A 16,759-nucleotide genomic window follows, 5' to 3' on the forward strand; every position below is an offset into this window, starting at 1 on the left:
AGACTTACCCCTGCAACTATTAGAATCCCTACAGAAAGTTATTCTACTCTGTCCTTCATTTCACATTTAATGCCTTAAAAACACCTCTTGGTGCAGAAAAGCCAGACTTAGGTAAGGGTTTTATAGGTTTTTTTGGTAAAAGATGTAGGGGAGAAGTGGATTTATTTAAAGTCAGCTAGTAGCAATAGTGTAAATTAAATTAAATTTTTAAAATTAAAAAGTGGACTAAGCACTAAACACAGAAACATGTCCATGCACTGAATAAACTGGAAAATATAAAGCAGTCTTTTTCCCCCCACTATTTTTAAAAATGAAATCAAAGTTCCTGTAAAACAGTCCTTTTCTTACCATCCTACTTATCAGTTAAGTAACCTTTGTATGGGATTTCTTTTACTCACATGTCCTCTTCATGCCACACAATGTGTAAAATTACATTTTTGAAAGAAAAACGCACACAGTAAAACTTCAAAAATGAAAATTAGCTTCTGCTGTCCCCTAGTGGCATTGCATTTTGTTTCACAAATGTGATCAAAAGATTTTCTCAAATCAAATGTAGGTTCCATGGACATACATAGCATACATCAAAAGAAATTAACAGCCAGAGGGGTTAATTCCACGAAGAATGTCTCCACAAATATTTCATACAGTATTTGCTTAGACTGTTTGAACTAAAACCCACAGGAAACACAGGACTCTTCAGATCTTAAGATCCATATATTTCTGAAAGCCTCATGAAAACCCTTTTGTCACATTATAAAGGATATTTCCACAGTATTTTTCATTATTTTAAAAATCACTTATTGATTTGTCCAGACTTTAAAGGCATATCTACAAAATGCAACTAACCAAAACATCTTCTAAAAACATTATATACAAAGAAGCACTCCCCATCCACTGAAACAATAAAACTGCTTTCAAGTTAATCAGACTGAAAAAAAGATATACCAATCTCACTATAAAGTAAAAGCATTCTTGTATATCTCCTGATTTTTATTTTTATTTTTGGTTGTGGGAGGTGGTTTTATTTTACTATGGGTCAAAGATTCAGAGAGTTTTTTCTTCTTGACTTAAATATATTTATTTTTCTAACACAAAATAATTTGATTTCAAAAGTAAATAGTATCCTGAAAGCCAGTTTTAATTACAGCTGACACACAGGCTCCTAATTAGCTGAGATATTTAATTTAGCTTTCATTCCTTGCAATTATGCACTCTCATGGCCCATGAAACTTTCTAATTATCTCTAACCTCATTAATGATTACTATTAAAATGCAGTTTAATTTTTATTAATTTTCTAGAGACAACATAGGCTTCTCACATATTAAACACCATCCTCTGAGTACAGCCAAAGTCTACTACTCAGTTAGAGTTGGTTTAAAAAAAAAAAAAAAAAAAAAAAAAAAGTGTTTTTACAAATCAGTCTTATTTGAAATTCAAATTGCACAGTGTGTATCTGAAGTTAAAGCAGATTCACAATTTTCTAAATTTTTTCCCCAGTTTATTCCCAATACGTATGTTTCTCTAGGCTGTTATTTCTGGCTCAGTAAACATCTCTTTTACAGGAGCCACAAGAAAAAATGGTTACCTACCTTCTCATAACTGTTGTTTTTTGAGATGTGTTGTTCATGTCCATTCCAAGTAGGTATGCGTGCGCCGCGTGCACAGTCAGAAGGTTTTTTCCCCTAGTGGTACCCATTGGGTCAGCTGTGGAGCCCCCTGGAGTCATGCCTTCATGGCGGTGTATATAGGTAAGGCTACGTTTTTGTCATGGAGGTCATGGAAGTCACGGAATCCTTGACTTCCAGAAACCTCGGTGACATTCTCTGCTTCAGCCCCAGGGGCTGCAGGACTGGAGCTGGCAGCCAGTGGGGCCCTGGCAGGGTTCCAGCAACAGGCAACAGCAGCGACAGGCAACAGGGGGCCCCCTGCAAGGTTCCAGCAACAGGTGATAGACTCCTGAGGGGGTCCTCCTCATGGTTTCATCGATAGGTGACAGTCTCACATGGGGGAGGGGGATGCCTTGGGCGAACAGCTGGGGGTGTCCCATTTTCTCTTTGGGAAATATGGTCACCCTGCAGCTTCCAGCTGCCACAAGCGGAGGGGGAACCCCACAGCTCCTAGCCACCATGGTGGTGGTGGAAACCATGGAGCCGCAGCAGCAAAAGTCACAGACAGGTCACAGCTTCCATGAATTTTTGTTTATTGCCCATGATCTGTCCATGACTTTTACTAAAAGTAACCATGACAAAAACTTAGCTTTATATAAGGTCCTGCCATGCGGGCAGGGGACTGGACTCGATGACCTCTCGAGGTCCCTTCCAGTCCTAGAATCTATGAATCTATAAGATCCCTGTTGACCCGCTGCCTCTTCAGTTCCTCTGTGCGGAAACTCCGAGAGGGGAAGGCGGGTGGGTCTTGGAATGGACATGAGCAACACATCTCGAAAAACAACAGTTACGAAAGGTAGGTAACCGTTTTTCTTTTTCGAGTGACTGCTCATGTTATAGATTCATAGATTCTAGGACTGGAAGGGACCTCGAGAGGTCATCGAGTCCAGTCCCCTGCCCGCATGGCAGGACCAAATACTGTCTAGACCATCCCTGATAGACATTTATCTAACCTACTCTTAAATATCTCCAGAGATGGAGATTCCACAACCTCCCTAGGTAATTTATTCCAGTGTTTAACCACCCTGACAGTTAGGAACTTTTTCCTAATGTCCAACCTAGACCTCCCTTGCTGCAGTTTAAACCCATTGCTTCTGGTTCTATCCTTAGAGGCTAAGGTGAACAAGTTTTCTCCCTCCTCCTTATGACACCCTTTTAAATACCTGAAAACTGCTATCATGTCCCCTCTCAGTCTTCTCTTTTCCAAACTAAACAAACCCAATTCTTTCAGCCTTCCTTCATAGGTCATGTTCTCAAGACCTTTAATCATGCTTGTTGCTCTTCTCTGGACCCGCTCCAATTTCTCCACATCTTTTTTAAAATGTGGTGCCCAGAACTGGACACAATACTCCAGCTGAAGCCTAACCAGAGCAGAGTAGAGCGGAAGAATGACTTCTCGTGTCTTGCTCACAACACACCTGTTAATACATCCCAGAATCATGTTTGCTTTTTTTGCAACAGCATCACACTGTTGACTCATATTTAGCTTGTGGTCCACTATAACCCCTAGATCCCTTTCTGCCGTACTCCTTCCTAGACAGTCTCTTCCCATTCTGTATGTGTGAAACTGATTTTTCCTTCCTAGGTGGAGCACTTTGCATTTGTCTTTGTTAAACTTCATCCTGTTTACCTCAGACCATTTCTCCAATTTGTCCAGATCATTTTGAATTATGAACCTGTCCTCCAAAGCAGTTGCAATCCCTCCCAGTTTGGTATCATCCGCAAACTTAATAAGCGTACTTTCTATGCCAATATCTAAGTCGTTGATGAAGATATTGAACAGCGCCGGTCCCAAAACAGACCCCTGCGGTACCCCACTCATTATGCCTTTCCAGCAGGATTGGGAACCATTAATAACAACTCTCTGAGTACGGTTATCCAGCCAGTTATGCACCCACCTTATAGTAGCCCCATCTAAATTGTATTTGCCTAGTTTATCGATAAGAATGTCATGCGAGACTGTATCAAATGCCTTACTAAAGTCTAGGTATACCACATCCACAGCTTCACCCTTATCCACAAGGCTCGTTATCCTATCAAAGAAAGCTATCAGATTGGTTTGACATGATTTGTTCTTCACAAATCCATGCTGGCTGTTCCCTATCACCTTACCACCTTCCAAGTGTTTGCAGATGATTTCCTTAATTACTTGCTCCATTATCTTCCCTGGCACAGAAGTTAAACTAACTGGTCTGTAGTTTCCTGGGTTGTTTTTATTTCCCTTTTTATAGATGGGCACTATATTTGCCCTTTTCCAGTCTTCTGGAATCTCTCCCGACTCCCAAGCCTTACCTAGGAGGTGAGGTCGGAGTTCATGGAATTGCTGACTGAAGCACCACTCTGCCAAATGCTGCATGGCCGAGGAGGCCTGTACTCTTGTAGAATTTGCCGTTAGTGCAGGGGCAGGTATCTTTGCCAATTCATAACATGCTCAGATACAGGACATGATCCATAATGAAATTCTTTGAGAAGACACCAGAAGGCCCTTCATCCTGTCTGCTACTGCGACGAACAACTGGTTTGACTTACAAAACGGCTTTGTGCACTTGATATAAAAAGCCAATGCTCACCGAACATCTTTGCTCCCAACTGTTAGCGTGTGGCTTAGGGTAAAAAAGTGGGAGAAAAATGTCCTGATTCGCATGAAAGTGAGAGACAACCTTTGGGAGAAAGGCTGGGCGAGGCCTAAGCTGCACTTTGTGCTTACAAAAAATGGTGTATTGAGGGTCAGAAGTTAGGGCCTTAAGCTCAGACACTTTATTGCAACCAGGAATGTCACCTTCTATGACAGATAGAGTAATGAGCAAGTCACTAGGGGCTCGAAAGGGGCCCCCCCATTAGTCTTGAAAGAAAGATTAAGGTCCCAAGCTGGGATCAGCTACTTAACTTGCGGGTATAATCTGTCAAGACCTTTAAGAAACCAACCAACCATCAGACTGGCGAAGACTGATCGGCCAGACACTCCTGGGTGGAATGCCGAAATGGCAGCTAGGCGAACCTTTATTGACGAGACTGACAGGCTCTGCTTCTTTAAGTGTAGCAGGCCGATAAATTGACACCAGCCAGGCCTGGAGAGATCTGAGCCTCGGCCTTGCATGTTGTACCATGTATGTACAAGTTACCATAAATCCAAGGAGCTTCAAGAAATTCCTTGCTGTAGTGGTGCAGTATTGCTTGAAGCCTTCTATGACGTCATGCATTGTCCGAAAACGAGACTCTGGCCTGACCCAAATCCAGCACTGCCCCAATGAACTCTATTCTCTAAGTAGGCAATAGAGTTGATTTGTGTACATTCAGGAGAAGACCCAGCTTGTCAAAGGTGGATCTTATCATGCTGACATGTTGCGCCACTTGCGCCTTGGAGCAGCCCCTGACCAACCAGTCGTCAATGTACGGGAAGACCTGTTCCTGCCTTCTTCTCAGGAAGGCGGCTACAATTGCCATGCACCTGGTAAAAACTCGAGCGAGTGCTGACAAACTAAAGGGGAGGACCGTAAACTCATAATGGTTGTGGTTCACTACGAACCTGAGAAAGCATCTGTGGGCTGGAATTATAGATATGTGGAATTACGCATCCTTTATGTCGAGGGCAGCGTACCAGTCTCCCAGATCCAGGGATGGGATGATGGCAGCCAGAGAGACCATGCGGAACCTCAGCTTCTTCATGAATCCGTTGAGGCCTCGCAGGTTGAGGATGGGTCTGAGACCCCTTTGGCTTTGGGGATTAGGAAATATTGGGAGTAGAATCCCTTGCCCCTTAGCTCCTGAGGAACCTCCTCCACTGCTCCCGTGGCAAGGAGCAATTGAACCTCCTGCATGAGGAGCAGAATTGGAGAGAATATCCCACTTCTACAGTGCTAAGGACCTAGAGATCTTAGATTATCTGGGTCCAAGTACGATAGAAGTGGGACAAACTATTTAGAAAACAGGGTGAAGGATCCGGTGAGTGGACTGGTGCATCGCCCCTGGGCACGCCTTCAAAAGGCTTGCTTAGAGCCTGAGGACTGCCTCGCTGATCCCTGGCCTTGATTGGATGGTGGATGGGCAAGCTTACACCTACCATTCCTGCCCCGCTTCCTGGAGAAGTCCTGCCTAGGCTGGGAAGGGTAGAAATGCAGAGGGCGTTAGGGCTTAAAATGTTCCGCTGGGTGGCAGGGGTGTGCAGACCCAGCGATTTCAAGTTGCCTGCGAATCCTTTAGGCTATGAAGCTTGGAATCTGTCTGCTCCAAAAACAACCCCATGACTTGCCGTCAAAGGGCAAATCATGAATTGTTTGTTGGATCTCTGGGGGAAGGCCCAGAACCTGGAGCCATGAGCTCCTCCTCATGGCTATGGCGGAGGACCTGGTTCACGTGGCCAAGTCTGCCACGTCCAGGGAGGCCTGTAAAGAAGTCTGTGCCACTGCCTTGCACTCCTCGACAATGGCTACAGATTCCGCTCTAGAGTCTGACAGGATCAACTCCTTAAATTTCATCATGGAGTCCCACGAATTAAAATTTTATCTGCTGAGGATTGCTTGCTGGTTAACAATAGGAAGCTGAAGCCCTCCAGTGGAGTACATCTTCCTGCCGAAGAGGTCCAGCTTCTTTGAATGTTTAGATTTTGGAGTTGGGCCTGCCTGCCCGTCTCTCTCATTCACTGCCGCTACGACCAGCAAACCCAGCTGTGGATGAGTGAATAAGTATTCGTACCCCCTAGAGGGGACAAAATACTTTCTCTCTACCCCCTTAGCTGTAGGGGGAATGGAGGCAGGAGTCTGCCACAAGGTCTTTGTAGTGGCTTGAACAGTTGTAATGAGTGGTAATGCCACCCTGGAGGGCCCCTTGGGGTTAGTATGTCCACCATGGGGTCCTCAGACTCGACCAACTCCTCAGCCTGTAGCCCCATGTTATGAGCCACTCTGTGCAACAGCTCCTGGGGCACTCTATTATCAATGGGGGGGTAGCCCAGAGGATGAAGACCCCGCCACCGCCTCATCCATTGAGGATGACGATGTCGCCCAAGACAGTACCAGGCTTCTTGTCCCTCCAGCTTCCTGGAAGCATCTTGCTCAGTGCTGTGCTCCTCGGCGCCAGTAGCAGCTTCAGAGCCAGTGGTGGAGCAGGGACCCGGACAGGGCTCTGCACCGTGGTCTAATGCCTTAAGGTGGGGGACGGTCCTGGGTGGTAAAGGGGCATGTCCTTCTGAGATTATGGACTGGCAGCTCCTGGAGTAAGTGCCCTGAGCCTGGTGGTATGCCCATGGGGTTCAAAAAGGCCATTACGCGGGCCCCTGCCGTGGCACCATCCCCGCCTCCGGCCTATTGCGATGACACACTGACTGCGCTTGGAGTAGTAGGACTCCACATTCAAGTCCAATGACTGGGACCCTGAGCACGGAGACCACAGTGATGCCAAGCAGGACGGTGCCGGAGAACAGTGCTGTGGAGAAGGCGAGCAGTGCTTCACCATTGCGGGCTTGCCTCTGAATGGCGCCATGCTTTGCAGTGCCAGAGGTCTATCTTGCCTGGTGGGGGATTGCGGTGCCATCATGGCAATCAAGTCCCTGGCCGCCTCAAATGTGTCCAGGGTGGAAGGGAGCTCCAGCTCCTCCACCTGGCACACTCTAGCAGGAGAGTCCAATGGCACCAGACTTGATGGATCCCTCTGTGGGCCCGAAGTCAATGGTGCTGATTCCTGCGAGACCGGCACTGGGTGCCCCTGCGCAAGACACATACCGCTGGCGCTGTCAGACCCAGCTGCTCTCATCGTGGGTGAGCGCCCTCTATTTGTCTTCTTGTCTGCTTAGGTGGCACCAGTGAGTGCAAGCGGTGCTGTGTGGCCGCTGCGGGCTTCAGTGCTGGGGAGTGACCGTGCTAAGGGTCTCTATGCCTAGAGTCCTTCCTCAGTGCCGTAGCTTCTCTAACAGAGACCAGAGCCCTCCGCACGGAGGTGCTTGGTGCTGAGTCCTGCTGGCCCGGAGCCGGCTGGGGACGGAGGGCTGCCTCCATAAGGAATTGTTTGAGCCTGAAGTCCCTTTCTTTCTTTGTTCTCGGGCGGAACCCTTTGCAGATCTTGCAGCAATCTGTTTGATGCGCCTCCCCCAGACACTTTAGGCAGGAGTCATGGGGGTAGCCCATTGGCATGGGCTTGCGGCAGGTCCTGCACAGCTTAAACTCTTGGGATGGAGGCATGCCCTGAACTCCAAGAGGGGAGGGAATTGGGGTTGGGGGAACCCCCCACTTCTATCTAACTAACTACTGAAAACTAACACTAACTATTTACAGGTTAACACAGAGGTGGACAAACTATGGTCCGCGGGCCACATCCAGCCCGCGGGACTATCCTGCCCGGCCCCTGAGCTCCTGGCCTGGGAGGCTAGCCCCCGGCCCCTCCCCTGTTGTTCCCCCTCCCCCGCAGCCTCAGCTCACTGTGCCACCGGTGCAATTCTCTGGGCAGCGGGGCTGCGAGCTCTTGCCAGGCAGTGCAGCTGCAGAGCCGTGGCCTGACCCGGTTCTCTGTGCTGCGCGGTGGCCTGGCTGGCAGCCAGCCGGGTGGCACAGCTGCCCGTCCTGGTGTTCTGGGTGGCACAGCTGTAGCACCGCCAGCCACCAGTGCTCCAGGCAGAGCATTAAGGGGGCAGGGAGCAGGCGGGGTTGGATAGAGGGTAGGGGAGTTCGGGGTGGTGGTCAGGGGACAGAGGTGTGGATAGGGGTCGGGGGGTCAGAGGGCGGAGAACAGCGGTGTTGAATGGGGGCATGGGTCCCAGGGGGACAGTCAGGAAGGAGGGGGGGTTGGATGGGGTGGCAGGAAGCAGTCAGGGGCAGGGGTTCCGGGGGCAGTCAGGGAGAATGGGTGGTTGGATGGGTCAGGGGTCCGGAGAGGGGGGGCAGTCAGGAATGAGAGGAGGGATTGGATAGGGCAGCGGGTCCAGGGGCGGTCAGAGGTCAGGGAGGGGTGGATAGGGCAGGAGCCGCCAAGGGATAAGAAGCGGGCGGGGGGCAGAGACCAGGCCACACCTGGCCCTTTGGGGAGGCACAGCCTCTCCTAATTGATCCTCCATACATTTTCGGAAACCCGATGTGGCCCTCAGGCCAAAAAGTTTGCCCGCCCCTGGGTTAACAGAAAGTCTAATCACTAGGGGAAACGCTTGCGGAGGCAAGAGAGACACACAGCTCCAACGACCATCACTGGCAGTAAGAAGGAATTGAAGACGTGGCGGGTCGGCAGGGACCTATATACACCGCCATGAAGGCGCAGTTCCAGGAGCTCCACGGCTGACCCGACAGGTACCGCTAGGGGAAAAGCCTTCCAACGACTTTGCATGCAGCGCACACCTACTTGGAATCGCCATGCACTCGAAGAACTTGGCAGACTCCCCCACAATGAAAACCTAATGCAGGGCAGTTTTACCATTAATCTGTGAATTAGATTAGGAATCAGCAAGCACCTGTAAACAGGGCTGTAGCCATGGGTGGGCCTGAGTGGGCTGCGGCCCACCCACTTAGCATCCAGGCCCACTGGATGCTGGAGCCCCCCGAATCCACAGGCTGGGATTCCCAACACCTGGTCAGTGTCCATCAGCATCCCTCTCCTGTGCACTGCATTCTGCTGCCTGGGTCTCCAGCCCCACCCAGCCCCGCCCACACGAGGCACACCTCCCGCCTGGGAGAGGGTGAGTCGTCCCTGTGTGCCCCAGGCAGCTTCATCTTCGGGGGCCTGCTGAGCAGTAAAAGCCGGCTGGAGATAGTGGGGGGGGGGGAGGCAGGCCCCCTGCTCCCCCCAGTCAGTGCCCACCCACCCAGTTTTCCTCTCCTAGCTATGCCACTGCTTGTAAAGCTTTTCCTACAGAAGGCAACTGCTCTCTTCAAATCACCACTCTGCCAGCAAAAATATGTGAAGACTGGGTCTTATCCTTCCCTTGAAACCTCAGCAAAGCCTTACATACCGGCGATGGAAAAATTCATCTGAAAGGAGATCCCAACAAAGGTGTGGTGAAGTAAAGGGGTAGTCAGTCTGTATAGCAGAGAGAACAGCCTCTCAACAAAGAAACAGGCCCTCTATCCCCAACATTCAGCCAAGCTTTATTCACACTACCACTATCTGACCTCAGAAAAAGTCTCATTTAAAAGAGGCTCTCTGAAAAGGCACCCTTTGTACCCTGGAAAGTTCTCTCAGCAGTATTAGAATTAAATCCCATTTCCTTTACCCTTTTTAATAGTCGTGTTAATAACATTTATACTTGTATAGCTGTTTTAGTCTCCAGAGTGCTTTAGAAGCATTCCCAATAACATCTGGGAGTGACATGTCATCCCATCTTACAAGTGGGGAAAAAATCAGGCACACAGAACCTGACACGTTTCAGACAAGTCACTTAATACTGAGAAAACTCTCAAGAGTCCTACTAGAAGCTGCAGTTACGCAATAATGCTGAATTTACTACATTTTCTTTTCCATGACAATACTGTGATGCCACAAACACAGGATAATGACACCATAGCAGGCTCAAGTTCAAGGAGAGGAAGAACTGGGTTATAGCCATGCATTGGCCTGCTAAACCCAGGGTTGTGAGTTCAATCCTTGAGGGGGCCACTTAGGGATCTGGGGCAAAATCAGTACTTAGTCCTGCTAGTGAAGGCAGGGGGCTGGACTCGATGACCTTTGAGGGTCCCTTCCAGTTCTATGAGATGGGTCTCTGCATGGGAATAAAATATATAATATATGGAGATATACCTAACAACCACCAGATCCAACATGCAAATGCAAGCTTTTGCAGCGCTGAGTTCCAAATTTATGTACACCCAGAGACAACAGTAGCAGCCGCATGTCTAAATGTAAGTAACATTTAATAGGTTTTTAAAGAATGCAAATGGTTCAGTTTATAACCAGCATTTCCAAAAGCAAGTAAAAACCCATCACCCCCTTCTAGAAGGGGGAAAAAGATGCAAACTAATAAGATAGTCTTTAGGTTTTTCATAGTGGGGGAAAAAAATATCATGGATGCAGTGATTTTACCATTTGTCCGGGATGTGTCTTTGTATCTGTGATTTTAATAAACATACCTTTCAGTAATGGCTCCTGCCCTGTGGAGCTAGGCCTGGCTCCCCGCTCCCCATCATGATGGAGGGGCTGCTAGGCCAAACCTGAGCATTGCTACAACCCCACGCACCAGGTTACAGCACCCAGGAAGGGAAGCCAGGCAGGACAGGAGCTGCAGCTGCAGGGTGAGTGTGGGGCAGGCTCGTTCTCCATCCCCACCACCACCTCACTCGGGGCCCCTCTTCCTTGTTTGTCATGGCATTATTATTTTTTTTAATATCAAAAATCAAACCCACGACTTTACTAAATTTAGCATGACTGTTCTGTAATTTGATAAAAAATGTTATGACAAATCTTCAGCACCAGTTATCATCTGAGATTTAATGTCCCCTCTGAAGTCTGTATATTTTTGAAATTTTTATCTACCGAGTTTTCACACAAGTAGGTATTACTCATGTGATTCTTTCAAGAAATTGCTTTAGGGAGCAAATAATAAATTGAAGTTGTTCCTATCCCTAAGAGTATGATTATATTAAATGTTGAAAAATTAAAGATTTTTAGAAACCAACCTACTTAATGACATCAGAATTTTCCAAATAAAAACACGAAACATTGCATTATCCTTTTCAAATGAATGTAATGCCATTGGAAGAAAATGGATTACCAGCACTAGAGATTAAAGTCTTATTTATCTATAGAACAGGCACAGCACAAATGAGCTTCCACTCTGCCTGGCACGACCACTTCTAAGGACGAGAGGAGAATTCAGTCTCTTAACTATTTAACTATGCGTATTCGTGTTTATAAAGGTTTTTTTTATATCTATGAAAAATTGATAAAGACAAACGCACTTCACATAAGCTGCCAAACAGCCTTCAGGTGGTAATGGCTTTTAATCCCTTCTGACCTGTACCTAGCTGATCAGGTTATTAGTTTTCTTCCTATCATCAACACAAATGCAAATCATAATTAAACACGTACCTGGCTGTTCTTCCCACTCTATGAATGTATGTATTTGCATCCTCTGGGCAATCAAACTGAATGACCCAGTTCACTGCAGGGAAATCTGTGGAGAAAGAGATTCAAGTTTTAACATGTTGCAATATTTTATTTTGCAGTACTATTCCGAGAGAGCCATCATTCAGATCAATTTATAGACACTGCCTGTGAGCAATCTCTCTGAATTGAAAATTAATTGCATGTATCAGCATATCATAAACAGCTATCCCCTTTGTCAAAGTGAACTAAAATTAATGGCATCTTCATTTCCTAAGTAATGACAGTGCACTGAATGGAACGTAATTTCACACCTGACAAGGACAGACAGATGCTCTGTGTCTTACAGATAATAAATGCCCTGGCATTAAATGATTAAGTAAGTGAGTTGACCCACTTTTTATGTAGAATATCAATTTACTACACAATCAGAGCTTGAAATTAGCTGTGGTCAGCTGCTACTACCATAACTATCCAGGTATTAAAACATCATTATCTATTTCAATGACAGCAAGGAGGAGGTTGCTAGGTAAGACTGAACAGTCCATGTTGAAAGGCAGTCATAATTAAAAGGAAGAAAATTTCAAACTTAATGGGCATTCCAGGCTAACAGCAGCAAAACTCTGTTGCACTGTATAGAATCAATATTTACTATTTGATTATGGCTATGGTCACAGGATATGCACCAATTATCCACATAACTGTTTCTAAACAAATGCAGCCAAATAAATTCCTTAGCAGTGAGAACCAAACAGTATGGAAGGTAGAGATGGAGTCCTATATGCTCTGTCTCCTCCTAATTTAGAGCATTTCCCTCTTCTAATCTGTTGGAGACAAGATGATATTTTGGGCCAGTGAATTTTGCTGCTGAATGTTTGAACCCAACTTCCAATGCCACACAAGTGCAAGTGAGTCCTTGAAAGCACTTTGAACAGTTACACCTAATCACTTTTAAGTTATTAAGTATGAAAAAAATATATTGTAAGATACAAAATCGCCATGAGAAAACATAAGGGAAGAGCTAATACACTTTCCTTCTAACAAAAAAAAACAGTCAAAGGAAAGCAAGACGTACACAAAACTACTTCCATCAATAGGAATTTTCTTGTTCTTGCCTCAGCTATTGTTTTACTTCTTTAGAAGCAACAAAGAAGAGTTGATTTTTTCCCACGTTGACACATTTCAATTCAGAGGCAGGCATTACAAAAATCCCTCCAACTTCCTCTCATCAGCTAGTAGTTGGCTGCTCACTTTACCTACTTTTTAGACTAACCCATGGGACGCAAGAGGCATCCGAGTATTTAAAGCCTTTGAAAGCTTCCTTCTGGCATTCAGGACATCCCATTCTTGTTATTTATTTCGTAAACACCAGTTACTGAGTTCTGGAACAGCTGGACAGTCTATGGATTAGAGAGCCACACAGCTTCTATTCAACACATAACTAATTAACAGCATTACAAGATTGCTCAAAACAGACATTTTACAAAGACAAATAGGAATAAACTAAGTACAGATTACTAAAGTGAGGCCCCGTTAAAGAGAAAGATTGCACTGAGGAGAAAGTATTTTAATTATTTTGCTTTTTGGATATAATGATTAGCTTTTAGATGAGGAGGCAACAAACTAAATGTAAACTTATTGTGTTTTAAAAATGCTTCTTAAAGCCTGGTTTCTTATATGATGCAGTGCTAAGGTATGAACAGGCTTGAAACACCACTCTATGGATACACTATTGCACTGAAGGTTACCTACCCAGCCCTCGAGCTGCAACATCTGTAGCAAAAAGCACTGCTGATTTCTTGCGAACAAAGTCATTGTAGACCTCCATTCTTTTCATCTGTTGCTGTTTGCCATGGAGAGCCAGTATAGGTATGCCAGGGCGGAGCCTACAGAACACTCTGAACAAATACTGAACCTGTTGGTCAACAAGTCAAAGAAGTGAACGTGATATTTCACTGTGATGGTGGTAGTTATCTACTAAGAAGTAAATATATTCTTAACATTTAAAGCAAAATAGCTTTCCTCCACCCCAGAGATCGGATGGGACCCGATTGTGAGTGGAGAGAGGTTATCACCCCTCCCCCCAAATACTGAGACAGGAAGCGAATTGTGTAAGATGTTGCCATACTCCGCAGAGCAGGAAGCAACGCCTAGCGAGAGTGTGCCAGGTTCTGCAGAGAGCTGGGGGGTGAGCAGGAGAGATATGGTGTTGCACCTTGGCGAGTCAGAAGCGTATGGACTAAACTAGATCTCACCAGTAGTGCCGCTCTCACAGGCACTTCAGTGCACATGTACAGATACCAAGATTGCAATCAGGATAATCCACCGCAGCCTAATTTTAATATTTCTACCTAGTGCACTTTCTTTCACCAAGACATTTGTTGCCTGTTTATTATGGTGCACACCAATGTGTGATTTTTTTTTTTTTAATAAGTGCCAAGAATTTTTTTTTAAACTAGTAGTTAAGGAAACTACACACATTCCCTTACTCAATAATAGAAACAGTATTTCTATACAAAAATTAATCTATATCTTCTCTCCACACTGAAGTCAGCAAAATGGCAACATGGATATTCAAACCTTCCTGTATCAGTGAGATAGCAGAAATGGATTTTTACAACCCATTTAGAAGACTTGAAAAACAAATACATCCATAAAGCCTTTCAAATAAGGTAATCTGTAAGGCTACTATTTAAGCAGTCAGAAATTATTAAATATCTATGGCATCATGGTGCAAACACTTAAACACCAGTACTTCAATGGACTGCTCGCGGGAGTAAAATTACTTTCAGAAGTAAGTGTTTGCAGGATCAAGTCAGATGACCATAAAGAAAGTCTTTCCATACTCTCAACTGCCCTCTCTTCCTTGATACCACACAATTATTCATATCTCCAGCTTTTTAAAAGTAACCTCTTTACACACTATACAAATAAAGTACAAAATGTCCCACACCAGTTAAAAATACAACCAGCTCTTACTGATAACTTTCACCATCTATTTTTTTTAAAACACACGTTAATTTTTGCACTCTCATTTTACCATTTAAGTCTCTCTTGCAGATTTCAAAGTCATTAGTTTGCCTCCCTTCCTCATACTTGATTATATCCAAAAAGAGTATCTATTAGAAGAGATAAATATGAGATGTACCTCTTTACAACTTGCATAAAACACAATGCTCTTCTTATTCAGGTGACTTCTCAGGAAGGAATACAACATGTTTATTTTTTGCTGCAGCCCACAAACAATATAATTCTGGTCCAAAGTTGCTGGGGTACTGAAAAACAAAGGTCAAGTTAGACACTTCTCATATCATTTACATAAGAAAACCTGAAAAGCCACACACAGAGTACCTAAAGACCTGCCACTTGGTTTTCATCAGCCCGAAGTTAAATTTAAAAAGTTTCATTGCTTCCATATTAACTATGCTGAGAATTTCTTCCCTATTTTCAGAAGCATACCTGGAAGCGCTAATGAAAGGCTCATGCTTTTTGAAGACTTATGATTTTCTTACTAATAGTGTCACAATTTTTAAGTGACTTTTTAGATCCAGTTACCTATTAAGCCAAAAAATGCCTGTGTCTAAATAGTGACATTCAAACGGTCTTGACCTAAAATACAAACCTTTCTTTTTAGTCCTATTAAAGCATCATTTGTGCTTAAGGCAATGTCAAAGCAGAGTCTAAATGTACAAGAAAATACATTTTTAACTGACTGCACTAGGTACCTGACATGCAGAGTCTCTCTGTAAAAGTCTAAATTGTCATCTTAAATTACTTTCAAGTTCTTTAACAACAAAAGAGAATAGCCCATGAAAGATCAGTTCTTAACATACTTTAAAATGCTGCCTTGATGCTCTGTACCTCCCACCCCAGATTGACCAGACTGAAATTAAATGTAACTTGAAGGTGCCATTTGTGAGGATGAAACTGCAATGCTCTGCTCTGATTTTTATTCAGCTAGTAGTGCTCTAAGTTATGCTACAGTAGTTGCCATTTTGTAAATCTCTTGCAGGAAATTGTTTTTCTCTAGCTGATGAAATACCGTGTGCCAAGATCATAATTCTAAAACAAAACAAATATTTTCTATTTCTTTTTTTGCTTCATCTTGTCTAATTGCAGCTACTGAAATATTTCAAAAGCTCTCATGAGGCAGCATTATAATAAAGATATTCCCTTCTCAACAGGGAAATGCAATTGAGTGTACTAATAGCTACACTAGCCCTCAAGCTAAGGTAGCTATATATTTAGTTAGGTGTTTTGATCCTTTTCCACCAAGCAAAAAGGGGATTAACAATGTAAATTGTGTTTCTAATGTTTCCTATTATTCAGGATCCAATATTTTAGGTAATACTATCACAAGTGTATGTGAAACAATGGATTGAGAAGTTGGTTGGAGTAGTGGACTCAGTCAGAACTTGGGTTCTGTTCTCCACTCTGCCAATGTGTGATCTTAGGAAAGACTTTACTTCAATGTGCTTTGTTTTCCCCTCCATCTGTATGTTAAGTAGGCAAGTATTTTTATATCACACAGGGGAGCAGATAGATTTAATCATTCAAGCTGGTCAGAAATTTTTTGTTGGAAGACTTACCCATGAAAATGCCATTTCAACTAACCCAGATTTTTTTTTCAAAACACTGTATTAATTTTGCTGCGAAAAGTTTTTCTTGGAAATTTTCAAAATTTCATTTCAGAACAAAGCTTTAGTTTCCAAATTAATTTGAAAGGTTATTTCATTTGTATTTTTACATTATTTCATGATAGCAGTGGTAATACTGCCTATGTCATATGTCAAGTCTCATCATAGGATGCACTACTGCTATTATAGACAGGTCATTATGACAAAACAGTCAAAAGTATATTCATTTCTTTTTTATTTCTTTTTTTAAAACATTAAGGGCAGCTGCTACATAGAGATTGAAACATTTTATCTTATTTTCTAAATAAAAGTGTCTCCCATTTTTTGTTCTAATATAACAGTTTGGCACTGACATTATCAACACAAAAATAAGCAACACTCAGCGTACTAATTCTAAGAGCAGCAGTTTTCAATAACTTTGTTTTAGTTTGGAATCATTT

General features: G+C 44.2%; 1 protein-coding gene across 1 annotated transcript in view; it reads right to left on the bottom strand.

Moving 5' to 3' along the window:
• The window catches only part of DDX10 (DEAD-box helicase 10), a 324,167-nt gene that overhangs the window by 284,061 nt on the left and 23,347 nt on the right, over positions 1 to 16,759 (bottom strand). The window contains exons 7-9 of the mRNA XM_054015515.1: positions 14,831 to 14,957; positions 13,435 to 13,597; positions 11,668 to 11,752 (exon numbers count right to left, since the gene is read on the bottom strand). Of these exons, the coding sequence (XP_053871490.1) occupies positions 11,668 to 11,752; positions 13,435 to 13,597; positions 14,831 to 14,957 (375 nt within the window). The remainder of the gene's footprint in view (positions 1 to 11,667; positions 11,753 to 13,434; positions 13,598 to 14,830; positions 14,958 to 16,759) is intronic.

Source organism: Malaclemys terrapin, chromosome 1 (assembly GCF_027887155.1).
Source record: "Malaclemys terrapin pileata isolate rMalTer1 chromosome 1, rMalTer1.hap1, whole genome shotgun sequence".
NCBI classification, from domain to species: domain Eukaryota; kingdom Metazoa; phylum Chordata; order Testudines; family Emydidae; genus Malaclemys; species Malaclemys terrapin.